The sequence below is a fragment of the Suricata suricatta genome, chromosome 12 (assembly GCF_006229205.1).
Source record: "Suricata suricatta isolate VVHF042 chromosome 12, meerkat_22Aug2017_6uvM2_HiC, whole genome shotgun sequence".
Lineage (NCBI taxonomy): Eukaryota > Metazoa > Chordata > Mammalia > Carnivora > Herpestidae > Suricata > Suricata suricatta.
In genome coordinates this window covers 92,158,170-92,182,171 of record NC_043711.1, presented here as the reverse complement: position 1 = coordinate 92,182,171, position 24,002 = coordinate 92,158,170, and the positions used below count along the sequence as shown (strand labels likewise).

The window sequence follows — 24,002 nt, the reverse complement described above, 5'->3', positions numbered from 1 at the left end:
GGGGAGAGCGGGAGAGAGGAGGGGGGTCGGAAAGGCCCAGCGTTATAAAGGCTGCTGGAACAGCACAGCCCGCCAGACCCCGCCGCCCAGATCCCGGGCGCTGCCCGCCGCACCACGTGACCGCGCCGACCACCCAGCTCCGCCGCGGTGAGTCGCAGCGCGTCCCCATCCACCCCCAGACCCTCGCCGAGCCGCATGGTCTACTGAACCCGGGTAGGGAAAGAGATCCCATGAAGGAGGGTGCTGATATGGGGGGGGTACCAGGCCGAATCTCGATGGCAGGAATTTAGGACCCAGCAGAGCCGGGAGACCCAGGAACCCGAGGTTGGGCAGGCAGCCCCCTTTTCTCCCCCGGCACGGGGCCTGGGAGACCGCAAGCCACCCCCTAGGAATGCGAGTGCAGCCGTTCCCATGGTAACATGCAAGCCGCGCCCGCCCTCGGCTAAAGGAAAGGGGGGTGCTGGTCCTGGGAGGTCCAAACTCGTCACGCGGCGGGTGCACAGGGGAACTGAGGATGTCCCCTCCCCTTTCCCTGTGTCTCAAATCCTCTGGGAGCCAGAGCGCGAGTCGCATCGCCCTTCTGAGCCTCAGTTTCCGCATCTGCCAAATGGAGGCAATATAATTGGCTCCAAGTTCCCCGAAGAGCTATTTTGTGGGTAACCGTCCGGCCAGCCCCTCTTCTGGCTGGACAACCGCGGAGTGGGTTTTAGCGGCCCTGATGACTCCAGCGACCCCACCCCACCCCAGGCCTGCTCGCCATGGCCCTCTTCAGGGCCCTCTTCCTAGCGCTTCTGGCAGGAGCTCAGGCCGAGCTCCCCGGCTGCAAGATCCGCATCACGTCCAAGGCGTTGGAGTTGGGTAAGGCGCGGGGGCGGGTGAGGGTGGGTGAGGGAGGGGTCGCTCCAGTGGTGGGCGCAAGACCTAAGGATCTCGCTGCTACCTCAGTGAAGCAGGAGGGCCTGCGCTTTCTGGAACAAGAGCTGGAGACCATCACCATTCCGGACCTGCGGGGCAGGGAGGGCTACTTCTACTACAACATCTCTGAGTAAGCAAGGGACCCGGAGGGCGGGGTCTCGGGCCCCGGGGTGGAGCCTCTGCCTTGGGGGCGGGGTCAGTGACGCGTGGGCGTGGCCAAACCGGGGAGGCGGGACTAAAGAAACAGGATGGGGCTTTGAAAATAAAGGCCGATGTTAGCGGGACCTAGAACTACGAAGCAGAAGCCTTGGGATTGAGGTGTAGCCAAAGAGCACCGAAGAGGCGGAGTCACGAAACTTGCCCCTGGATGAGAGTGGGGTCTTAGGGTTACCGGGAGAGGTGGGAGAGGTCAGGGGAACAAAAGAGAAGAACCCTGCTTAGGACGGTCGGGATAGGAGAATTGGAATATGGCGCGGAACTCAGATGGAGACAAAAATCCAAGGACCCTGTTAAAAGACCAGGTCTAGCAACCACGGGGTGTGAGAGGGAAGGGGATGCAAGCAATGGGCTTCAAAGAGAAGAGAGGAAGCTCACGTAACACCTGGGTGGAGAGAAGCTCATCTCTGAGCTGTCCAAGGCCAGGCTGGGCATTCGAGGGGCAACGGAAGAATTTGTTCCACCCACCCCAGTTTCCCCAGGCCTGGACTGGAAGAGGAGGGAATGGATTTCCTGTGTTGGCTGGGGCCCCCTCTTTGTGGTCCTGAATATGACTCTGAGGCCTCCTGCAGGGTGACTGTCACAGAGCTGCAGCTGACATCCTCTGAGCTCCATTTCCAGCCAGAGCAGGAGCTGATGCTACAAATCACCAACTCCTCCTTGGGGCTGCGCTTCCGGAGACAACTTCTCTACTGGTTCTTGTGAGGATCTGGTGCCCTTAGAGGAGTGCAGGGGAGGGATCAGGAGGGCTGGGATGCTGTGGAGCTGGTGGGCAATAGCCTTTCTGAGTCACAATTTCTTCGTCTGTACAATAGGGTAAAGCATGCCCACATGCCCACTTCATAAGGGTTGATAGGGCTTGGTAAACTGCAAAAAATGAAGCCTTCTTAAGGGGTATCATGATGGGTGGGGTGGGTATTGGGATAGAGAAGCCGCCGTTAAGCTCCAAACTGGACATTTAATGCCCCGCACCCCTTTGGCAGCTATGATGGGGGTTATATCAATGCCTCTGCCGAGGGTGTGTCCATCCGCACGGCTCTGCAGCTCTCCCGGGATCCCAATGGTCGGATCAAAGTGTCCAACGTCTCCTGCCAGGCCTCCGTCTCCAGAATGCATGCGGCCTTTGGGGGAACCTTCAAGTAAGCCCTGTCTCCAACCCCGGGGCGCCCACTTTGAGCCTCACCGCCCATCTGCCTAGTGCAATGCAAAGTGCACAGCCTTGGGAATCGAGCCAACTGGGTCCAAATCTCAGCACTCTCATTTCCTGGCTGTGGGACCTTGGGCAAGTCATCGAAGCTTTGTGCTTCAGTTTCCTCGTTGGTAAGACGGGGATGATACTAGAAGCTATTCTATATGATGTTGTGAGGGCTACTTGTTAATATATGTAAAAATATTTAGAACAGTACCTGGCATACTGGTGGCTAGCTTCCTAGGTAAGTTATTGTGAGGATCTGTATGCACAGTTGGGCGTGAACTTGGTTCTCATAATTGGTAGCTCATACTACTACTACTTCCAGGTTTAGGGCTGAGAAAGGGACTTTGTGATAGTTCTCAAAGAGAATGGGAGAGAAAAGACAGCGGATTTATCATCTGGTGTTGGTACACTGCAAATTTCTTTTGAGGCCGGCCTTAAACTGCAAGCGCAGAGCCCAACGCTGGGCTCAAACTCACAGACTGTGAGATCATGACCTGAACCGAAATCGAAAGTCATATGCTTCACCAACTGAGCCACCCAGGTGTCCCTCAAGTTTTATTTAATAAATAAAGTGTATGCCAGTCCCTGAGGATTCATAAAGGAGCTCAGAGCCTAGTTGAGGGGACAAAACATTTGCCATGAGGGCTTTGAGGAAGGAACTAAGAGAGTACTCCAGGGGTTCTGATGAGGGTAGTCTGGGAAGACTGCATGGAAGAGGAAGCATCTGAGCCCAGACAGGAGGAAATACAGGACAGGAACACTGGGGGTGGAAGGGAGGGCATGAGTAAGTATCTGGAGGTGGGGGTGCTTGCAGTGGGTCCAAGGAACTGGAGGTAAATTCATTTGGCTGGGGGTAGGCGTTAGGAGAGGTCTTTAGAATCAGGCTGGAGAGGGGATTTGGAAAACCCAAATTTTGAAAAGAGCTCGTAATTCAGGTCAAAGTTGAGCCACCTCGTCCACATCTCTCAGCCCACTGATTTCTCCTGGACATGGATTGGGGCAGGGCAGTGTCTGGGCTCACACGGTCTGTCCCCTCCTTGCAGGAAGGTGTACCAGTTCCTCTCTACATTCATCACCTCAGGAATGCGCTTCCTCCTCAACCAGCAGGTGTGGCAGTAGCGGTGGTGGCGGTGGGGTGGCCTCCATCTTGAAGGCCCTGACTCTAGACCCCACCTTGCAGATCTGCCCCGTACTCTACCATGCAGGGACGGTGCTGCTCAATTCCCTCCTGGACACGGTGCCTGGTGAGTTGGCGCTGGCTGGGTGGGGGGCTCTGGCTGGAATGTGGGTGAGGAGGAGGCCGGGTATGCAGCCCAGCCAAGCCTCAGAGTAGGTCCCTGCCACGCCCTGGGTTCACATCCGGCCTCTGCTGCTGACTTGCGGTGCAGGACCCTAGGTAAGTACTCCCTTCTTCCTGGGCCTTGGTATCTTAGCTTGGCTGGGGTGCCTCCCTGTGGGGCTGCTGTGAGGATTAACTGAGTGATGATCATCAAGGTCCTCAATATGTGTTCAATGATCATTAGGACCCCGTGTGTGTTCATCCCCTGTACTTAATAGGTACCCAACAAACATGAATTCCCTTTTCCTAAGCTTTGATCTCTGTCTGCTGTGGGGTAGAAATCATGCCCTACGTGCAGGGCATGCGGAGGGAGGGAGGAGGCAGGGAAGAGCAGTGAGGGAGGGGGATCCCTCGCCATCTTGTTTAGTGATAAGCGCCCTGGAGTAGTGCTGGTGGTACCAGTAGTGATTGTTAACGTTGTTGAGCCCTTGCTGCTTCCCACGTAAAGCCAATTTGACCCCCCAAACAACCCTATGAGGGAGGACTGATGATCACCATTTACGGGTGAGAAGCAGGCCCCAAAGGGTGAACACCTCGCCCAGCGTCACCCAGCTTGAGTGACTGAGCTCCTCCCCACAGTCCGCAGCTCTGTGGATGAGCTCGTTGGCATTGACTACTCCCTCCTGAAGGATCCTGCAGCTTCCGACAGCAATCTGGACATGGAGTTCCGGGTGAGCTGCCGGGCTAGTGTGTCATCCCTGACCTAACCAGACCCCTACCCATCCCCTCCGTTGCTGCCTTTGTCTTCCTGAACCACAGCTCTGATGAGGCCATCCATTGTGGAGCATGCTATGGCTCCCCAGTGCCTGCAGAATTAGGTTCAACTCCTGGGTCTGGCTTCTGAGCCTTGTTAATCTTGTCTGGCCCCACCTTTCTCTAACTCCACCCTGTTTGTCTGCAGTCACTTTCCCAAATATGCCCCTTGTTTCCTACCTCAGGGCCTTTCTTTGCTCATGCACTGCCCTTGCCCATCTTCCCTGAAGGAGCTGGACATACGGCTCTATGCACATAATCTCATTTCACCCTCATGACTATGTAAGTCAGGCACTAGTATTTTATTTTATTTGGGGGATGTGGAGACTTGCTCAAAGAGGGGACGCCCCTTGCTCAAGGCCACAGGGGTACTACATGGCCATTTCCTTTGCTCCTCGTAACAGATGGAGTGTAGCGGTTTCAGAGCCATACCTGAAGTTCAGGTCCTGTTTCTGCCACTTACTTGCTGTGTGGTCTTAAGCAAGTGGCTTAACCTTTCTGTGCCTATTTCCTACTAATGTGTAAATGGCTATAATACAATAAGAAAACATCTCCTGGAGTATTTTGTGGATTAAAGGAGTTGGTCTACAAGGGCGTGGGATAATTACTATGTGAGATGTAAGCAGCAGCTGTTATTATCACTGCCACATATTGTTCAAGGCCCACTGAAATGCCACCTCCTCCCGAACCCTTGCCTGAGCTTCCCTTCTCCCATCTGGTGGGAGTGCTCCCTTGAAGCTGCCCTCCTCTGGATGCCTTAGGAATTGTGCTAATGAGGGCGCCTGGCTGGCTCAGTTGGGAGGAGCATGACCTTGGGGTCATGAGTCCAAGCCCCACACTGGGTATGGAGATTATTTAATAAACCTTAAGAAAAAAAATTGTGCTGGGGGCGCCTGGGTGGCTCAGTCGCTTAAGAGTCTGACTTCAGCTCAGGTCATGATCTTGAGGTTTGTGTATTTGGGCCCCCTGTTGGGCTCAGTGCTGACAGCTCGGAGCCTGGAGCTGCTTCAGAGTCTGTGTGTCTCCCTCTCTCTCTCTGCCCCTCCCCCACTCACGCTGTCTCTATCTCAAAAGTAAACGTTAAAAAAAATTTTTTTTAAATTGTGCTAATGAGTCCCCTAAGGACAGCAGCTGGGTCTGACCCCGACCACCCCTCACAGTGCCTGCCACAGGGCATGGGAACATCTGGGTGCTGGGCCAGTCTGCCTTGGCCTTGACCCTGATCCCCCAACTGCAGGGGGCCTTCTTTCCCCTGGCGGAGAGTAACTGGAGCTTGCCCAACCGTGCAGTTGAGCCCCAACTGCGGGAGGAGGAGCGGATGGTGTACGTGGCCTTCTCTGAGTTCTTCTTCGACTCTGCCATGGAGAGCTACTTCCGGGTGGGGGCCCTGAAGCTGTCACTGGTGGGAAACAAGGTAAGCCCGGGCCCGTCTGTGGGATGGGCCAGAGGGGCCCCGTTACAGAGCTCCTGATGACCCTGCCTCACCCCCAATTTCCCTACCCAGGTACCCCACGATCTGGACATGCTGCTGAGGGCCACCTACTTCGGGAGCATCGTCCTGCTGGTGAGTGCGGGCAGGACGTGGGAATGAGGCCAGCGTGGGAGGGCATAGCACCTGCAGACCAGCGAGGGGACGGTGGAAGTATGCAGGCGGAGGGCCCCCGAGGCCGCCATGGAATAGACAGAAGGCCTGGCCTCCTGCCTGTGACCAAGTCCTCTTATTTGTCAAACTCATTTCCAAGTCTGTAAAGGGCCCTTGCTACTTCCTGGACTTCATGAAGCTATTGGGAAGGGCTGAGACCCAGGCTCTGTAGGTGTAGGGGCTGTAACACTGACCGATGTATTCTTTTTCTTTAAAGTGAATTAATTACAATTTTAAATAATCTCTATGCCCTCTGTGGGGCTGGGACTCACACCCCAAGATTAAGAGTCACATGCTCTACCATGCCAGGTGCCCCTGATGGTTTTTTATCCTTGCTTATTTTCCCTTGTCTAATGAAAGAGGGGTAGGAGTTCAAAATGTAAAAAGTATCTTAGTGATCATTAGAGGACTTGCCCTTAATTTCCTTTACACTGCACAACCTCACAGAGCTGGTGGGAGTGTTTAGCTGAATCAATTCGTGGAAAGGGACTAGAACAGCATGTGGTGCAGAGTAAGTGTTCAGGAAACACCCCCCAGCTGCGATGATTATTGCTGTCAGCACCATCGGCTCCACCAACCCGATGGCCAAGCGTTAGTAAGAGCATGGACTCTCTTGCCAGACCGCCTGGGTTTCAATCCCAGGTTCCGCCACTGGAGGGCTACCTGACCTTGGACAAGTACTTAACCTCTCTGTGCCTCAACTTTCCCATCTCGAAAATGAGTAGAGTATCTGCCTCGCATGGTCATTGAGAAGTTTTGATGAGCTAACACTGGTGAAACAGTAGTGCCTAGGGGACCGAGAACACAGCAGGTTAGAGAGGAAATATGACAGAGCCCGGATATTCAAGGCAAACACTGTCTGAGGGAAATCCGGTTGAAGATGGATCTCCATACAAGAGCTCAGGAAAGCAGAAGAAGGAGACATTCCTAGAAGGAAACATTCCCTTGTGTGAGCAAAGGCACAGAGGCTGGACACAGTTCCAGAAGGTCTGGGAAGCCACAGCAGTCTTCATTTTTGTGTGTCTGGGTGCCCGGCGGAGAACCTGAGCCCGCCCTCCTCCCCTCCAGGGGCTCATCAGGGAACGGATCTGGATTTTGACCTACCCTCCCTACTCTGTCCCCAGAGCCCAGCGGTGATTGACTCCCCGCTGAAGCTGGAGCTGCGAGTCCTGGCCCCACCTCGCTGCACCATCAAGCCCTCGGGTAGCACCGTCTCTGTCACCGCAAGCGTCACCATTGCCCTGGTGCCGCCTGACCAGCCTGAGGTCCAGCTGTCCAGCATGACTATGGTGCGGGCACCAGATGAGGGGCTACTGAGGGTCAGGGAGAAATGGGCTGCGGACCCTTTGGGTCAGTAACACCCCCCTCTCGCAGGACACCCGTCTCAGCGCCAAGGTGGCACTCCGGGGAAAGGCACTACGCATCCAGCTGGACCTGCGCCGGTAAGCAGATGGCCAAGGTCTCAGGCGAGCCCTTAACCTCCCTGAACCTCAGTGTCTTCAGGTTACTTGCACCTGCCCAATAAGGGCAGGGGGGCAAGGGGTGTGGGTTGAAGTTCACTCAGCTCTCCAGCCTCTGGAGAGCTAGGGCCTGTGTGAATCCATAACAAATACAATTCATTCAAGGGTAACTTCTCTGCCTTCTCTTACGTCTAGAGAGAGGAGAGCAGTATCAGGTGACCAAACTGGCCCAGCAAGGTTAAAGGACGTGCCCTCGGTCACCCAGCAGAGAGCCAAACAATATGGGTTCAGGCAGAAACCTCAGCACAACTTTTGTGATCTTGAGAAGAGTCACTTTATCTTTCTAAGCTTCATTTCCTTCACGGGCTAAATGTAGGGGAAGGCAGCATCCCCTTTCTAAGGCTGCGCTGTCTGTGCTGCTAGCAGGTGCAAATGTACATTTGCAGAAAGTGCTCCTGGACAGCACTGGGCTAGGGGTTAAATGAGATACTGCAGGGCAGTAGGTAAGAGCCTAGATTCTGGAGGCAGATTCTGCCCTTTCCCAGCTGTGAGATCTCGGGCAAATTACTTAACCTCTATAGGCTTGATCTGCCGCATCTAAAACGTGCAGATTGTTTAATAGTGCCTACTTCTTATGGTTGTTATGAGGATTAAGCCAGTCGCACTTTAAAATATATTAATGATGTTTTTTGTAACATGCTTAGCAGCCGGTAGGGAGGAAGCTCTGTAAGTTCTGTTATACAAACACAAACAACATATGCAAAGCTGCCAGCCTGAGTCTGGCAGAGACCAAGTGCTCAACACATTTAAAGTAGCAGCCTTGGAAAACAGGAACCGAAATCGGGAGAAATGACTCACCCAAGGATGCACACCTGGAATGCAGAGCCGCCTGGCAGGCGTGTAGGTGGGAACACTGGAGGCTGAGGCTTCCGGCGGGCAGGCCTGGGTGGCCCGAGGAAGGGGCGCCTCCAGGGTTTGTGCCCACTGGACACCTGTCCCCCACAGGTTCCGAATCTACTCGAACCAGTCCGCACTGGAGTCACTGGCAGTGAGTTGGGAGTGGAGAGGGGGCCGGGTCGGGGCCGGGCGGCTCTGGCAGGTCCACTTCCCGCTGGCTGCCCTGACTTCCTGCCTCCTCCATCCCAGCTGATCCCGCTGCAGGCCCCTCTGAAGACCATGCTGCAGATTGGGGTGATGCCCATGCTCAATGGTAGGGCTGGGGACGGGAGGGAGGAGGGGGGAGGAGAGGGGGTTGGGTGGATCCAGGCTGAGCCAGCTGCTCCCACCCACAGAGCGGATGTGGCGGGGGGTGCAGATCCCACTACCTGAGGGTATCAACTTCGTGCGCGAGGTGGTGACCAACCATGCGGTGAGTGGGGGTGGGGAGCCAGTGATGGAGGAAGAGGGCAGAGCCTTCCTCCCACTTCATGACCCTGACCTCCCTCTGCTGCCAGATCCCAGCCCCTCCCTTAGCAACTGTGGCTCCCGGTTTAATCTTTCATCAGACGTCTCCAGCCCTCCGCACAGGCTGTGCCCTCACCTTGTAACACTCTTCCTGGGTCCTCCTTTAACAGATGAGCTAAGAGGCCATCTCCTCAGACGCCCTCCTTCACCCCCACAGGCCATGCCCCGGCAGCCTCTCCTTCACACCCTTCACAGGAGTTGGGACTTTGCTGCTCCTCTCCCATTAAATCGAAAACCCTTCAAGGCCAAGGGCCTGTCTGGATCTTTAATCTTTGGCCTCTGCAATGGAACAAATAGACTCCCCTCTTTGCCCCCTGCACAGGGATTCCTCACCATCGGGGCCGACCTCCACTTTGCCAAAGGGCTGCGAGAGGTGATTGAGAAGAACCGGCCTGCCGCCACCCGCGACACCTGGGCATCCAGTGCCCCACCGCCAGCAGCCTGAGCCCTTAACCCCACCCTGGGGACTTCAATCCCCTCAGCTCCTCCTTCGGCCCCTCCCAGCCTCTAGCATCCTGTCTGACCCCCAGTGCCACAGAGAAGACGGGGTTTTAGGCTCTACCCAATTTAATTCCATAATCACACTCAATCCATCAATTAGTCCGTCCACCGTCCCCGTGGGCTGTCCTGAGCTCGGCTGTGTTCCAGTGCATTAAGGGAGGGGGCCAGGCCCCGCCCCAGTCAGGAATAAAGTGCTAACTCCCCCAGGCTGTCTGTGTGAGGCACTGGGGCCTGGTCTGGGAGGCAGAAGGCTGGGGGGGGGCGCGGGGGAAAGGGAAGCAGTTCCGCAGGCAGGGATCTACCCCACAGGGGCACTCTGCATAAAAGTGGACCTCCCATTTTGCATAAAGGGGTTGGGAAGAGGGACTGAATCCGGCCGAAGTGGACTGGTCTCCGTGGTCATCAGTATGGCTGCTTATTCAGGAAGCGGGAGAACATGGTGAGGGCAGCCTGGGGCTTGTCAGTGGGGACCATGTGTCCAGCGCCCTAGGAGCAAAGCTCTGTGAGATCCCCTTCTTATGTAGGCCCTGCCCCTCCATCCTACTGGGTCCCCTCAGCCAGTGACCTTCCCGTTCTCCCAAGCCCTGCATTCTTCTCACCCTGCCCAGTGCCCTTGCCCGTGTGGGGCCAGATGGTAAGCAGGTGTAAAAGGGAACCAGAAAGAGAGGAAGGGCGGGGCCTGCCCCCTCCCCTCCAGCCAGATAGCCCTTGCCAGCCCCAGGCCCTACCTTGATGGTGAGAAAGGCGATGTGGGAGAACTCCTTCACGAAGCCAGCAATCTGCTCCCCGCTGTCGCCGTAGTCTACTAACCAGGGCCGGCGCTGGACCTCCATCTGCCCCACCAGGAAAGCCTTAGCAGCTGTGGCCACCCCCAAATCTCCCTCATAGCTGCCAGCAGGACCTCAGGGGCCCAACTCTCCCAGGTTTGTCCTCTCTGTCTGCCAGAGCCCAGCGCCAGGCACAGCTGCCCGATCCCTGCCCCCAGCCCCACCCCAGAGCCGGGATCCCTGCCTTACCTTCTGGTTGAGGGAATCCACAAACCACTCATCCCCCATGAAATTGCAGGCCATGTCCACATCTCCATTGTAGAGCAGGATCCGGTATTTCTAGAGCAGAGCAGAGGGGAGGATGGGAGGGTCTGGAATGAGCCCAGGCCTCAGCTCTTCCCTGGTGGAAGCCTTACCCCCTCAGGGAATTCAAGGGGCCTTGCTAAAGAGCTCAAAGCAGGAAACACTCATGTTTTCTGTTTCCTACGTGACCAGTGTCTTACTAAATGCTTTACCTATGTAAGTAGATACCATTATTAACCCCATTTTACAGATGGAGAAATCAAGTCTCCAGATGGGACGCTTGGCTAGTAAAGGGACGTGAACACAGATGATCTGACCCTAGAGCTTATGTGCTAACCATTGTGTTGTACAGAACCTGGTCCTAACCTGGCTCTGTCAGGGTCTCTTAGATGACCTTGGACAAGGCCCTCACCCACACTGGACCTCCATTTGCTCATCTGTAACATGTTCTCACTAGCTCTTCTCAACCTAAGGGCTTCTTGGCTGATGCAGCCTCCTATAACAGAGCAGCACAGGGTGGGGACAAAGCCATGTTCAAATTGTGACCCTGCCAATCCCTGGCCGTCATTTCTTGGAGTTTCAGCTCCCGTGTCCTGAGTGGCACTCTAAAGGGAGCCCCGTCTTGTCCCGCTGCTCCAGGGTCCTGAGGCTGCTGGTGGACCCAGCTGGGCCATTCCCACTCACCTGTGTGGTGAGCAGCTTAAGGTACTGGGACTGCATGCTTTGGTAGAGACGCTGGTACTGAATATTCACCAGGAAGCTGCAGGAGTACGTGGACAGGCCCCAGGAAGATCAGGTGGAGGGAGAAAACGAGTCACACATCAGCCCTCCTCTCCCCAAGCCCCAGCCGAGGCGGCACAGTTGGGATTCAGTGCCCTCCTCAGGTTTGTCATCTCTCTAAGACTTATGTGGATGGGGGGCTGAGGTTCAGAGGTCCTCAACCACCCCCGTCCAGAAATGTATATAGGACATTCAAGGATTGGTTTGCAACTGGCATCTAGTGCGCAGGAGCCCACTGGTGTGAGAAGCACGGCCTGGAACAGCAGTAGGGCAGGGGCACTGACCAATCGGGATGGTCCTGAGTGGCCCCTGCTGTCCCAGGCAGCACCCTTTTACTCATGTGGCTGGGGACTGTATGGGAGTGGGAGTGGGGGAGCGTGTCTATTTACTAAATGCCGGGGGAGTAAATCGCTATTTTACTAATTTAAAAATGAACTGGCTAAATATCAACCACTTTAGGGGTTGAACAGCCTGCACAAGACACTGTCACACCCCGAGTGCCTGGAGCGCCCCCACGAGAAACTTGAGCCAAGGAATCCCAGGGAACCTTTCTGATACCCAGGAGGCCCCAAGCACCCGCCACCCCCAACCCCTCCGGGGCCCCGGCTGGCCACAAAGCCTCACTTGCACATGTCCCAGCGGGGCAGCTGCTCCGGAATGTGGAGGGCCTTCCGCACGTAGGGGTTGTTGAGGTAGGTGGAGGCGGCTGTGGTGTTGGTGCAGGGGGGGTCCATGCGCACCCTTTCCCCAGAGCGCAGCAGCGCCTGGGGGCACAGACGGAAGGTCAGGGTCTTGGCTTCCCTCCCCTGCCCGGAGGAGCCCACGCTCTGCCTGCACACCTGATGCCGTGTCCGCTTCAGCGGCAGGCGAGTGAAGATGTTGCCCAAATCATGGAGCACAACAGCGTCCTTCTCGTACCTGCAAGCGAAGTCGGGGCCGTGTGCCTCAGCCTCCAGGTGGGGGCTGGGACGGGCCCCCAGGGACTCGGCGGGGCCTACCTTAAGCGGCCAGGCACGCCCCCAGCACACGGGGCGTAGAGGTTGTAAATGTTGAGGCCAGAGTTGCCCACGATGCGGGACACTTCCTGCAGCTGCAATGACACAAGGAGCCACCTTGCTTCACAGACCCCTGGCCTCGCCATGGTCTCACCAACTTGTCCCAAGATTTACCGCTCTCCTACTTCACTTCTTGTTGTTACCCTCCCCCCACTTTTTTCTACAGGTGGGGAAACTGAGGCTCAGTGGAAGGAATCTGTCAGACCTGGGTCCAGAGCCTAGTACCGCTACTTCTTAGCACTGTGACTTCAGACAAGTGACTTTAACGTTCTAGGCCTCAGCTTCCTCTTCCGGAAAATGTGGGTGATATGATCTCTCTTAAGGGAGAAACTTGAACATTCAATAATCTATGTTGACAGAGTTCAGCCCAGTGCCTGGCACAGAGGAGATGCCCGACAAGAGGGACATCCTTTCCCTCACAGGGGTTATAGGGTTTGCCTAGAAAGTCACAGGAAGTAGTGGTGGGAACACATCCCTAGACGCGTCCCAGAGAACATCAGATTGCTGGAGGAGGCAGGACAGGAAAACAATAGGGGATGGGGTCAGGGAGTCCCGGAGGAGGGGATGTGGTCCTGTTCTCAGGGCCGGGGTTGCAGGGGTGGGTGACCCGGGTTGGGCGGCAGAACCTCACATTGGTCACGCATTCTTGGTCTGTGTTGTCGTAGAAGTTACACTTGTTCTGAGAGCAGCAGTGGGTCTGGAGAGAAGACCAGAGCCTGCAGGAGACGCATGAGAGTGTTTAGGCCGAAGGTGACCCCTGACCCCAGCCAGTGAGGAAACACATCACAGGGGGTGCTATGGAGGTTCCAAACCTAGCTGCTCTGGGCCCACACAGCCAGCCCTCCTTAGTCCATTTAAGTTCTGGTATCCTTTCTTTGGCCTTTCCGGACCAAAGACTTCTGGCAATCCCAGCCCCCATCCCCTGCTCATAAACCGGGGTAGAGCCCGGGACATCATGTGCCTGGAGGGCAGACCTGACATCTCAGGACCTGCCCCACCCTGGAGATTGCCCAACTGCCCCTTCCCATACCTGTTCCCAAGAAGGCCATGGTAATAGGCAAAATAGACCAGGGAGTTGTCATTCTGCTCGTAGGAGGAGAGTCCGTTGCCCACAGCCAGCCCCTGTGAAACACCCAGGGCATTCAGGTCATCTGGAGGGAGATGGGGAGCCTCCCCTGACTACACCCAGACCTTCAGCAATCTGGAAGCTGAAATGCAAGGTGGTTTGTGGGGAGGCCACTGGAAGCAAGGAACGACAGAGCTGGCTGGCTGACAGGTGAGCTTCCTGTTGTGGGAGGCACATGAGCAGAGACAGGCCACCCAGTGGCAAGCATGTTATAAAGGGCTGGAGCAGGTTGGACCGAGCAAATGGCCTCTTGGACTTTGCTAACCATAAGGCCATGACAAGTTGCCTCTCTTTCCTCCTGCAGCGGCCCTGTACCTGCAGGTTCATGCTGGGATCCTGCATGACCAGCACCGCCAGGGTGGGGATGTAAATGCCGGCATAGCTCTCTCCTGTCAGGAAAAGAGCATTGTCCTTGTACTCCGGGAAGAGCTGAAAGAAATCCTTAAGGGCCTCAAAATTACTCTGGGCGACCTAGGGAAGAGAGAAGGAGAGAATCAAAAGGCTTTGGTATGTGAGCTGGAAAAGAATCTGAGATAGTAGCATCCACCCACTTGGAGCAAGAGGAAGTGGCGTGGCCAAGACCACACATAGCATGTGATAGAGCCAAAATCCGGACTCCAAGGCCACACTCTTTCCTTCCCAGATCTTGCTACCTTCAGAGAACCAGGGAGGCTGGGGCACATGGGCAGGCCCTGGACTCACCTCGGTGTCATTGGTTGCATAAGTCTTGTCATCAGAATAGGAGAAGCCCACCCCAGCTGGGGACTCCAGATACAATACATTGGCAATCTGGAGGGGGAGGAGGAGACGAACTGAAGAAGAATCCCCCACCCATCCAAGGGCTCAGACACCCCCCATCACCCCTCCCCCCAGCTATACCAGGTTCCAGGAATAGGGGTTGTACTCCAGCGTGGCACCATCTGGCTGCACCTGAGGAGGAAAGAGATGGATGGCTAAGTCCCAAGGCTAAATGGATGGAAGGGACGGGCCATGGTGCTGGGCACTTCTCATCTGGGCAAAACCCCTGAAAGGTACAGACAGCCAACCAATGGTATAGATGAGGAAACCCAGGCTCAGGAAAAGGGCGCCCTTGGGAAATCCTCCGAGTTCTGGCCCTTTCCTTTAGGAATGTTTCCCTTCTTGGTTAGGGGGCAGAGAGTGGCTTTACACTCACCAGGAAGGGGCCGTGCTCCGTGAGGAAGCCGTCTAAGGAGCTGCAGCCGGGCCCTCCGTTGAGCCAAAGCACTACAGGGTTGCTCTTGGGATCCTTCTGGGACTCCACAAACCTGGGAGGGTAGGCAGAGCAAAGTGGGTACGGGCGGATGGGCCCCCTCCACCTCTCCCTGCTCGTAGACTTCCTTGGGGGTCTTCGGACCCTCCCCCACCCCCCGCCCCATCACCTGCCCGCCCGGGACGGGGTGGGGGGTGGGGGGTGGCGCAGACCAGTAGTGGAGGTGCTTGGAGCCGGAGCCGCGCAGGTAGCCGGAGTACTGGCGGAAAGCTGGCTGCTTGGCCAGCCCGGGCAGGCACTGGATCTCGTCCGCATCCGGCGCTGCCTGGCCCGGGGGCGCCCAGGGCAGAAGCAGCAGCAGCAGCCACAGCGGCGACAGCGCGGCTCGGACCATCTGCGGGAGGAAGTGGGGCCGACTGTTTCCGCGTTCCCTCGCTCCTCTGCTTCGGTGCGACCGTCCCGCGGAGAAGCTGGCGGCGCGGCGGCAGAGGAGCCCCCCGGCTCGGCCCCAGCGCCTGCCCGCCGCGCGGCCCGGGATTGCGGGTCCCCTCCAGCCTCCCGAGCGACCTCACCTCTGCTCCCCGGCGTCCTTGCTCTGCAGGAGAGGCTTGGCCGCGGGAAGTCATGTGGAGTCCGAGTCACGTGGGCGTCGTCACGTGACAGGCTTCCTCGAGCACCTCTCTGGTCTCCGGGGACCCAGGGGACGCCGGAGGCGGCGACCGGCGCTGGGTCAGAGTCCGCGGGTTTCTCAGCTTGTCTCGCGGGCGCCAGCCATCGGATGACTCAGATGTGGGCGGCCAGGATCCCCCGGCCTCCCAGGGGCCCCGGTCCAGGAGTCATGGCTGAGCGAGCGGCGCTAGGACCCCCGGGCAGAGCCTCGGGGAAGGGAGTGGGGGGTGGGGTGGGAGGGATACCTTACATGGTGCCCCCGCGGTCACCCTCTGATCACGCAGCCCAAAATAGCCCCCGGCGCCCGCTGGCCTGTCGCACAGCTGGGAGATGGCTGCTGTCTCCGAGCCCGGGGACTTGGGTGCGCCCTGGAGACCAGCGCGCCCCGAGCCCCCTCCTACCCGCTTCCACCCGGTTCATGGTGCCAACATCCGCGTGGACCCCTCCGGGACGCGGGCCACACGCGTGGAGAGTTTCGCTCACGGCCTGTGCTTCAGTCGCGAGCCGCTGGCCCCGGGCCAGGTATTCTTGGTCGAGATCGAGGAGAAAGAACTGGGCTGGTGCGGGCACCTGCGCCTCGGCCTGACTGCGCTAGACCCCGCAACTCTGGCCGCGGTGCCCGAGTTTTCGCTGCCGGACCTGGTCAGCCTCGGCCACACCTGGGTCTTTGCCATCACGCGCCATCACAACCGCGTGCCCCGGGAGGACCGCCCGGAGGCAGAGGCAGCGGTGCCCAGCCGCCCCCCAGCCCTCTTGGTGGAACCCTATCTGTGCATTGAGCAGTTTCGTATTCCCCGCGACCGCCTGGTGGGCCGCAGCCGGCCCGGGCTCTACAGCCACCTCTTGGATCAGCTGTATGAGCTGAATGTGCTGCCTCCGACCGCGCGCCGCAGCCGCCTGGGCGTTCTTTTCTGCCCGCGCCCGGACGGCACGGCGGACATGCACATCGTCATCAACGGCGAGGACATGGGCCCCAGCGCCCGGGGGCTGCCAGCCGCCCAGCCCCTCTACGCAGTGGTGGACGTGTTTGCCTCCACCAAGAGCGTGCGCCTGGTCCAGCTCGAGTATGGCTGTAGGTATCCCACCCCCTGGGCAGCGACCCCTCCTGGCCCAGCGTGGGGACGGGAACTTGCTAGGACTCCCAAGCCAGCTAGCAAGGCCTTGGTTTGTCCAGCATTCGTTTAGAAGTTGGGGAATCTAATTTCCAATTATGCTTCTGCTTGTGATTTCGAACAAGTCACATCCTGGCTCTGGGCCTCAGGTTAGCCATCTTGGCTGTAGTGGATTAGGATGCTGGCTTTGCCGGTATTTTCTGTATTAACCTAGAATCCCTAGGGCAGGAATTCTAAACTAACTTCTGACTTCCCACTCAGGCTCCTTTGAAAACCGTGTGCTCTATTAGACAAATGCTTCTAGATTTGGGCATTCCAGTTTAAAGGCATCGTAGGCCGCAGATTTGAGAGTGTCTTAATCCTGAGGTCTGGTTCTTTATAGCCCTGCTAAGCTCTTTATTTATACCTCTGATCAATTCACTGAACTAGAACCCACTCTGTGTCAGGCCTGTGCTGGAAGCTGGGCCACCAGAGGTGAATCAAGCATAGAGTACAGGGGCACTACCTGACTACCTGTACCCCAGAAGCTGCTAAGGAAGGGTTAAAATAGAAACAGGGCTTCAGCAATGTCCACGTTTTGAAAGAGGTGCTGATCTCGACCACGTGAACAGCCCCGTGACTCAGGCTGGGCCTGGAGAGCAGAGGGGACTTGCCCAAGTTAATGACAAAGGGAGAACCAAGACCTAGATCTTTTGGGTCTCAGCCTCAAGTTCAGTTTGCTTTTGACAGCCTTCTTTCCACAGTGCCATCCCTGCAGACTCTGTGCCGCCTAGTCATCCAGAGGAGTGTGGTGCACCGGCTGGCCATTGATGGGCTCCATCTGCCAAAAGGACTTAAGGATTTCTGCAAGTATGAGTAAAGGCCTGCAGCCACCCACCCTGGGACAGGACCCCAGGAGCATGTCCTGGCCCTGGACCTGTGGCTGGTCTCAAGCTGGCTGTACCGCTGCCAGCCAGGCCTGGAAATAAACACAGCGATGCTGACACTGATCATTGGAGGGTCTCCTTGCCCTGGAAGCCTGTGAGGGGCACTTTTTCGGATCACTGTGGGTCAGCAGGTCAGAGCAAGAGAGAGCATTTAAGTGAACGAGCAGGGAAAGGGCAGAGAGAGAGGGAGAGAATCTCAAGCAGGCTCCACACTATCAGTACGAAGCCCGATGCTGGGCTTGAACTCACGAACTGAACTGTGAGATCATGACTCGAGCCAAAACCAAGAATCAGGTGCTTAGCCGACTTAGCCACCCAGGTACCCTGAGAGAGCATTTTAGACATCACCTAGACCAGTGGTGACTGGCCTGTCTACTCATTAGAGTTAACTAGGATACCTAGAGAGCTAGTGCCCCAAACTCCATCTCTGGAGATTCTCATTCCATGTGTCGGATGGGAATGTATTCCAAAGTCACACAGCAAATTCCTTCTTTCATACTGCAGAGTACAAAACACTTGCCTTCTTTATTTGTATCTCTGATCATTCGCTTCCAAACAAATAATCTCATTTAATCCTCACAACTCCTGGTGAGGTGGTGGGCAGCCATTACTCCCACTTTAGAGGAGAAGATCAAGGAACAAAACTGTCTCAGTGACTCACCCAAGACAGAGGTAAGAACCTTGAATGTCCGTCCAGGTCCTGGTCCAGTGCTCTTTTAACCCCATCCCATTGTCATATACAGGTTCTAGAATGAACAGGTCACTGCTGTGAGGTGGGTTCCAGGTGTACAGGGGAAGGACTATGAAGTGATATTCTAGAGTGGTGGAAAGGGTAGGAGGAGGCAGGTGACTGTTCCCTCACAAACGGGGGCTTTGGGGCATCCATGTCCTATTTCATGTCTCCACAAGCTCATCAAGGTCATCTGCCTTCCAGCCAAGGTGAGGGGGGCTTCCGGAACTGGAGGGGTGCCACAACTTCCCCTGATAACTTGTTTCCTGGCTCTGGGGAGATGGAGGTTCCCCTGGGCATCTTGGGGCTGGCCCTGGAGTCAATTCTCTGAAGAAAGCCATTCCAAAAGTCCTTGCCGGTAGCTACCTGCCTGCTCACTCATTCATTCAACAAACACTTCTCCATTACTTATTCGATGTTGGGGACTGGGGGTGTGGATATGAGTAAACCACTTAGTTCCCAACCACTAGACAGCCCTGTCGGGGCTCCTGTTTCTAGTGCTCTGCTCTAAGCCCTGCCCCTCAGGGCCGCCTCAAAGAGACCAGGAATAACATTCCATCTCCTTCCTGTCTCTACAGGTGGGGCTGCCTCTCCAGGCTCATCCCTTGGCCTCTATGGTCCGGTAGAGCCAGTGGTGGTGGCCTCTGGTGGACCAGGCCCACTGAGCCAGCAAGCTGAGCAGCTGGTACCTGCTGCCCAGGCCTGGGGCCCGGCCCTGGCAGTGCCGGAAGCCAGGGGCTGCCCTGGGGGGACTAGCTGGGAGACCCTGCAGCGGAAGGAGTACAGCCGCCATAACCACAAATTCCCCCACGCAATGCAGCCTGAGGGCTTGGGCTGGGAGGACGGCTCCAGGGGCAGCGCTCCCCACCTGGGTGGCCCCTGCTGGCCTGGGCCCCTGCTGCTGTCTGGGCTGTCACCAGGGATTTTACCGATGCCCTCTGAGGCCAGGGGGAAGGAGGCCAGCTCCCAGCCTGACATCTGCATCCTTACCCTGGCCATGATGATTGCTGGCATCCCCACCGTGCCTGTCCCGGGCCTGCGGGAAGAGGACCTGATCCGGGCGGCTCAAGCTTTCATGATGGCCCATCCGGAGCCAGAGGGGGCTGGGGAGGGGGCGCGGTGCGACCAGCCACGCGCCCACACAGCCTCTGGGCAAATGCCCCTAATGAGACCCCGGAGAGGCCAGCCTCCTGGCCCCTACTTGTAGCTGGATGAAATAGCACCAGACACATAGGGTGGCTTCTCTGTATGGTTTTTGGGCAGACAGGACTGGGGGTGCTTGTGTCAAGGATGGGGATAGGGATGTTGTTTGAGCCGCTCCGATGAACAGATCTGACGAACACAAGTCTTTCATCAGAGTCCAGACCCCAAGAAGTTTCTCCAGATGCCGCTAAGTAAGGAAGTAGATCTTATGGGAGTAGTTACGATGAAGATTACCTGAGGTAGGGGGCCTGGCTTAGAGTGGAGGCCGCTTTTGTATTGTTCTGGGATTCAGTCAAGATTTCTTATACAAAGCGCTAGGCAATGTGAAGTTTCCTCTTGCCTTACATTTCCTAACCAGCCAAGGGCAGGTGATGGGACCAGAGGCAAGGAAGGAAAAGGAACAGTTATTGAGCCCCCACTGGGCACTAGGCCCATCACACGCATGCTCTCCTTTAGTCTTACCGATGCTGTGAGATCCCCAGTTCTACAGATGAACAGATTGAGCCTTTTGAAAGGCGACTTGCCTGAAGTCTCAGAGCTAGTAAAAAGCACAACTAGGCCTCAGAAATCAGACAGACAAAGAACCCGGACTTGCATGCAGTGTCAGACTCCAAAGTCTTCTTTCCACGGTATTTGCTCTGCTACCTTCTAGAAGGCAAAAAAAACTAGACAAGTGCTGGAATAGGCAACATTTGACTTTAATGACTTCTGGGGAGGGGGAGAGGGACAAAGGCTGAGATCCACCTTCTCTGTTGGTCAGGTGTGTCATCTAAAGACTGGGGAAGCTGTTACCAAGCCCCTGCCCTTGATCTCCACTCAGCGTCTTATCCTAGAGCAGGGGGTCACCTGTTTTTGTAAGGCCCTTGAGTGAAGAATGATTTGTAACCTTTTGAAAAGGCTGTTGGCACAAAACCAAGTCAAGAATATACAACAGAGAGACTGTGGCCAGCAAAGTCTAAAGTATTTACTGCTCGGCCCTTTACAGAAAAGGTTTGCTGACTCTTGTCTGCAGTTGACTAGAAGAGCCTTGTCCTTTCCTGGAGGGAGGGCCCATGGAAGTACAACAGTGTGAGTGCATGTTGGTGTGTGTGTGTGTGTGTGTGTGTGTGTGTAGGGCTGGGCGTGAGTGTGTACGTGTGTGCATGCATCTCTGGGTGCTGAGGGTGATCAGAGTTGGACCTGCTCATAGGGGCCGATCCAGATGTCAGCCAGTTCCCGCAGGGTGCTGTACCTCAGTTTGAACTCCTCCTGGCTGCAGCGCTGCAAGAGCTGACTCACCTCCTCAGTGAGGAGGGCCACGGCCAAGCGCTTATCCAGCGTCTCACTCCACTTGCTGCCCAGGATGTTGTCAAGACTGGCGGCACAGCCTGCTGTCCACTGAGCTGGCAGCATGTTGGGCTGGAGCACCTGGTGGTGTGCGCTGAGCAGGGCTAGGATGTGGCGGCAGGGCAGGTGGAAGGCCTGGTTAAAGTAGCAGCTGCAGCTGGCAGGGGGCTGGGGCTGCACCCTATGGGTGTCCTCCAGGATCTGTATGTTCACCTTTTCTGAGCCGGAGCCAATGAGGTGCACGGATTTCTGGACCACAGCAAACTCACCCAGACAGAGCTGGGCTGCCGGCCCCGTGCAGATGGCATTGAGGGAGTGCTGGATGCGGGCTTCTACCAACTGCTCCACCCCAGGGCTTTCGGGGCTGACGTCTAAAGGGGCATGATTGTTCTGGGGATTCGGGCCCAGGCTGAAGCTGGCCTTGTCTCCAGAGTTCTGCTGCATGTACCGGAGCAGCAAGGTCACGCCTTGTTCCACACACGGGGTGGTGCCAAAGAACTGGCTGAGGACGCGGGTGGTGACCTCCAGGCCCTGGAAGTAGCGGCTGCTCTCAGCCCGGCTTCTCCAGCGGTGGGCCAGCCAGATGCGGTCATTGAGCAGCCAGTGAGAGTGGAGCTCAGGCAGCTGGGCCGGAGGGATGCAGCTGTTCAGGAGCGCGTGCAGCTTCTTCAGGTTGCCGGCCGTGGCCGAGCACATGGTGCTCTGCAGGGAAGTGAGGAGCACCCTCTCCACGGGCTGTTCAAGGGACAACTGGTAGAACTTGCCCTGGAGGAACTTACAGATGTGGAAGGCTGAGAGCAAGACCTCGGCCGCAGGGAACTCCATCGCTAGGGTGGACAGGGGGAGGAAGTGGGGATCCACCAGGATGGTACAGACTCTCTCCCATGCTGGGTTAAACTTCTTGAACACCTGAAACATCTGGGCCAGGCCTTCAGCATCTTCCTTGGTGGGAATGGCGAAGTAGACTACCCGGGCAAGATGACGCTCCAGCTGCACCCGCGGTCCATCTACCAGGAAGGTGTATAGCACCTTGCCCGCTGGGCTATAGGTCCGGTGGATAAATAGGATCTCAGGGAAATGGGCGAAGACACCTTGCATAAAGCAGCTCTGGTAGTTGAGGGTATCTAACTGAGCGGTCTTGCTAACCTGATATAGTAGCAGAGGTGGGTTTGGTTCCTCAATCAGGAGCTCATTCAGCATTGTCAGGGCCATGGGGAGGCGGGAGATGTCTAGATGCCAAGGTCAGAATACTTTCTCTGCAAGGTGGCTTTCCAGGAGACTCTCAGGATCTCAGGCCCCAACTAAATTGAAGCCTGAGGCTGGACTGTAGTTCCCAGATCTTGTTCCAGAGAGGGCCTATGGAGAGGAACACAAGTTTAAGGCAACAGTAGGGGCTTGGCTCTTCAATTATTTATCCAGACAATATTGCTTACTATGTAAGTACTGCTTATGACTATGACATTATTGCTTATTGTTCTGGGGGAGATGTACAATAAACATGTAAACAGATAGAGATATAACAAATAATGAAGGTTACAAAGACCACAAAAGTGGGTAACAGAGAGTAAGGTGGGGGACGAAGGGATACTTTAGTTAAGGTGGTCAGGGAAGCTTTCTCTGGGTGGGGAGAGAGGATGACATTGGAGTTGAGACCAATTGGCCATGGAGAGATTCAGTTCCAAGAGATTTAAATGGGCATGAAGGCTGGAGCTGCATATGGTCTTTTTTTTTTTTCTTAAAGAGCATTTTAAATATTTGTTTAGTACTTTATATTTGCAAATGACTGCTGGCATCCATTCTTCCATTTGGTCCTCGTTTATACAAAAGAACGGACTGCTCCCCAAATTGTACGATTCCGGGCAAGTCAGTGACTCCCTCTGAGCTTCAACCCCTGGAACCACGAACAGAGGCTATCAAATGTGCATGGCTTCTCCTGCCTCTCCATAAATCCTTCTATTAACTGCAGTACTCTGTTCAAATGTTTCTTCCATTTGGCCCCAAACCTGGTTACTGTCCCCATTCTACAGATAAACTCAGGTTTCTAATCTGAGAAAAGAGGTTATGTGACTTGCCCACCATCACTCCGTAAGTAGCTGGAAGCTGAGTCTTTGGCTTTGGATCCTGACTGCTTTCCAGTACCTGAGGTCCAAACACCAGAGAGGGGACACAGGCTCTGACCTCTCACCTCTAACCCGGGTGAAGATGTAGATGTCAGACGTTCCAACTCGAGGTCCGGCCGGAGCCAGAAGAGAAGTCAACCTCCCAGCCCTGTGGGGGCTGTGTCATGGCCGACCGCAGTCATCAATTGCTTCACACCTCCACTCCTTCCGAAATCACTCACCCACTGCCTGGCTTCGTCGCCATTTCTCCCTATTTGACCCTGCCTGACTCTGACTGACCTCTAGGCTCACCAACCGCGGCGCCAGCTTCGCCGTGACTCAGACCAATGGCCTGAAGAGTCCGCGTTCGATCTTTGGGGCATAGACCAATCATAGCCCGCCGACTTGTGGGCGGGTGCTGTTCCTAGGGTTACGAGGGGCTCGGCTGGAGGTGACCAATGAGAGCCCGAGGATACCAGCATCCCGGCAAGCCAAAGCCCTGAGGCTGGAACTCCCGAGCCCCGTGGCTGGGGAGAAGACTCTAGAAGAGTGTGTTACTATGGAAATTCCTCAGAGGCTGAAAATGAAAAGGAAAATAAACTGCAGTGCTTTATGGATTTTTTTTTCTTTTCTGGTCAAATTCCAAAGCCCCAGAAGGGTAGGAAAGTGTGCCTATGTACTGTGTCTTCTGCCTAATGGGGAGATGGATGCCCAGGTCTCAAATTTTGCCTTCTCCATCAGGGGCCAGGGGCCCAACCCATAGAGGAAATCCAGATCTCCTTGAGAGGGCTGAACCTTGGTGTTGCCCAGCCCCACCCCCTCAAGTGTTTTACAGAAGCAAGAGATCCAGAACCGCGCTGTGACTTAAGGTCCGGGTGCAACAGGCAAGACTGCTGCTATCTTTGACCTCAATTCCCCTGATGACGGTATCTTGGAAAGCTGGGTAGCTCCCTAGCTTTAGGTGGTTAAGATTATCAAATAGCCCTGGAACAAGGGCACCTGGGAGGCTCAGTCAGTTAAGACTCTGACTCTTGATTTCAGCTGGGGTCATGATCTCACCGTTTGTAAGATCAAGCCCTGCCTGGACTCTGAGCTGGGAGTGAGGAGCCTGCTTAGGATTCCCTCTCCCCCCTCTCTGCCCATCCCCTGCTCACTCTCTCTTGCAAAATAAATAACTACACTTAAAAAAA

The 24,002-nt window shown here is 55.9% G+C and overlaps 5 protein-coding genes across 6 annotated transcripts; 3 read left to right on the top strand and 2 right to left on the bottom strand.

The window, feature by feature from the left end:
• Nucleotides 1-42: 42 nt before the first annotated feature.
• PLTP (phospholipid transfer protein) lies at nt 43-9,692 on the top strand. Its single transcript, XM_029916590.1, has 16 exons — nt 43-147; nt 748-858; nt 946-1,045; nt 1,704-1,832; nt 2,115-2,270; nt 3,370-3,433; nt 3,507-3,570; nt 4,245-4,336; nt 5,656-5,832; nt 5,923-5,982; nt 7,185-7,349; nt 7,435-7,502; nt 8,526-8,568; nt 8,667-8,730; nt 8,813-8,889; nt 9,307-9,692. Exons 2-16 carry the CDS (start codon nt 759-761, stop codon nt 9,427-9,429), a joined length of 1,482 nt encoding a protein of 493 aa, XP_029772450.1. The 5' UTR covers nt 43-147; nt 748-758; the 3' UTR covers nt 9,430-9,692.
• On the bottom strand, nt 9,534-15,427 carry CTSA (cathepsin A). The gene is made up of 15 exons (XM_029916589.1): nt 15,320-15,427; nt 14,960-15,141; nt 14,691-14,802; nt 14,396-14,446; nt 14,219-14,305; nt 13,832-13,987; nt 13,421-13,512; nt 13,022-13,106; nt 12,334-12,425; nt 12,175-12,253; nt 11,960-12,099; nt 11,240-11,315; nt 10,502-10,591; nt 10,214-10,318; nt 9,534-9,971 (listed from the first exon to the last, which is right to left on the bottom strand). The coding sequence occupies exons 1-15, from the start codon at nt 15,371-15,373 to the stop codon at nt 9,888-9,890; spliced, it is 1,485 nt and encodes a 494-aa protein (XP_029772449.1). The 5' UTR covers nt 15,374-15,427; the 3' UTR covers nt 9,534-9,887.
• Nucleotides 15,428-15,671: 244 nt separating this feature from the next.
• Nucleotides 15,672-17,518, top strand: NEURL2 (neuralized E3 ubiquitin protein ligase 2). The gene is made up of 2 exons (XM_029916591.1): nt 15,672-16,488; nt 17,272-17,518. The coding sequence occupies exons 1-2, from the start codon at nt 15,747-15,749 to the stop codon at nt 17,385-17,387; spliced, it is 858 nt and encodes a 285-aa protein (XP_029772451.1). The 5' UTR covers nt 15,672-15,746; the 3' UTR covers nt 17,388-17,518.
• A 696-nt stretch (nt 17,519-18,214) lies between these two features.
• Nucleotides 18,215-19,417, top strand: SPATA25 (spermatogenesis associated 25). The gene is made up of 2 exons (XM_029919165.1): nt 18,215-18,393; nt 18,763-19,417. The coding sequence occupies exons 1-2, from the start codon at nt 18,339-18,341 to the stop codon at nt 19,389-19,391; spliced, it is 684 nt and encodes a 227-aa protein (XP_029775025.1). The 5' UTR covers nt 18,215-18,338; the 3' UTR covers nt 19,392-19,417.
• Nucleotides 19,418-20,064: 647 nt separating this feature from the next.
• Nucleotides 20,065-23,092, bottom strand: ZSWIM1 (zinc finger SWIM-type containing 1). Of its 2 annotated transcripts, none has more exons than XM_029919161.1 (2): nt 22,790-23,092; nt 20,065-22,069 (listed from the first exon to the last, which is right to left on the bottom strand). In XM_029919161.1, exon 2 carries the CDS (start codon nt 21,923-21,925, stop codon nt 20,555-20,557), a length of 1,371 nt encoding a protein of 456 aa, XP_029775021.1. In that variant the 5' UTR covers nt 21,926-22,069; nt 22,790-23,092; the 3' UTR covers nt 20,065-20,554. The 2 variants fall into 2 exon arrangements, with proteins under 2 accessions (XP_029775021.1, XP_029775020.1); XM_029919160.1 differs by having other exon boundaries at nt 22,899-23,092.
• Between the last annotated feature and the right edge of the window lie 910 nt (nt 23,093-24,002).

Bases quoted from the DNA above. Each gene is read 5' to 3' on its own strand.
- NEURL2 (XM_029916591.1), top strand. From the start codon at position 15,747: ATGGCTGCTGTCTCCGAGCCCGGGGACTTGGGTGCGCCCTGGAGACCA. The intron at 16,489-17,271 runs GTAGGTATCCCA...TTCTTTCCACAG, and splicing joins GGTCCAGCTCGAGTATGGCT to TGCCATCCCTGCAGACTCTG.
- PLTP (XM_029916590.1), top strand. From the start codon at position 759: ATGGCCCTCTTCAGGGCCCTCTTCCTAGCGCTTCTGGCAGGAGCTCAG. The intron at 3,571-4,244 runs GTGAGTTGGCGC...TCCTCCCCACAG, and splicing joins CCTCCTGGACACGGTGCCTG to TCCGCAGCTCTGTGGATGAG. The intron at 4,337-5,655 runs GTGAGCTGCCGG...CCCCAACTGCAG, and splicing joins ATCTGGACATGGAGTTCCGG to GGGGCCTTCTTTCCCCTGGC.
- CTSA (XM_029916589.1), bottom strand. From the start codon at position 15,373: ATGACTTCCCGCGGCCAAGCCTCTCCTGCAGAGCAAGGACGCCGGGGA. The intron at 14,306-14,395 runs GTATAGCTGGGG...CTCCCCCTCCAG, and splicing joins ACCCCTATTCCTGGAACCTG to ATTGCCAATGTATTGTATCT. The intron at 11,316-11,959 runs GTGAGGCTTTGT...GTACTCCTGCAG, and splicing joins CCCCGCTGGGACATGTGCAA to CTTCCTGGTGAATATTCAGT.
- ZSWIM1 (XM_029919161.1), bottom strand. From the start codon at position 21,925: ATGGCCCTGACAATGCTGAATGAGCTCCTGATTGAGGAACCAAACCCA.
- SPATA25 (XM_029919165.1), top strand. From the start codon at position 18,339: ATGTCCTATTTCATGTCTCCACAAGCTCATCAAGGTCATCTGCCTTCC. The intron at 18,394-18,762 runs GTGAGGGGGGCT...CTGTCTCTACAG, and splicing joins TCATCTGCCTTCCAGCCAAG to GTGGGGCTGCCTCTCCAGGC.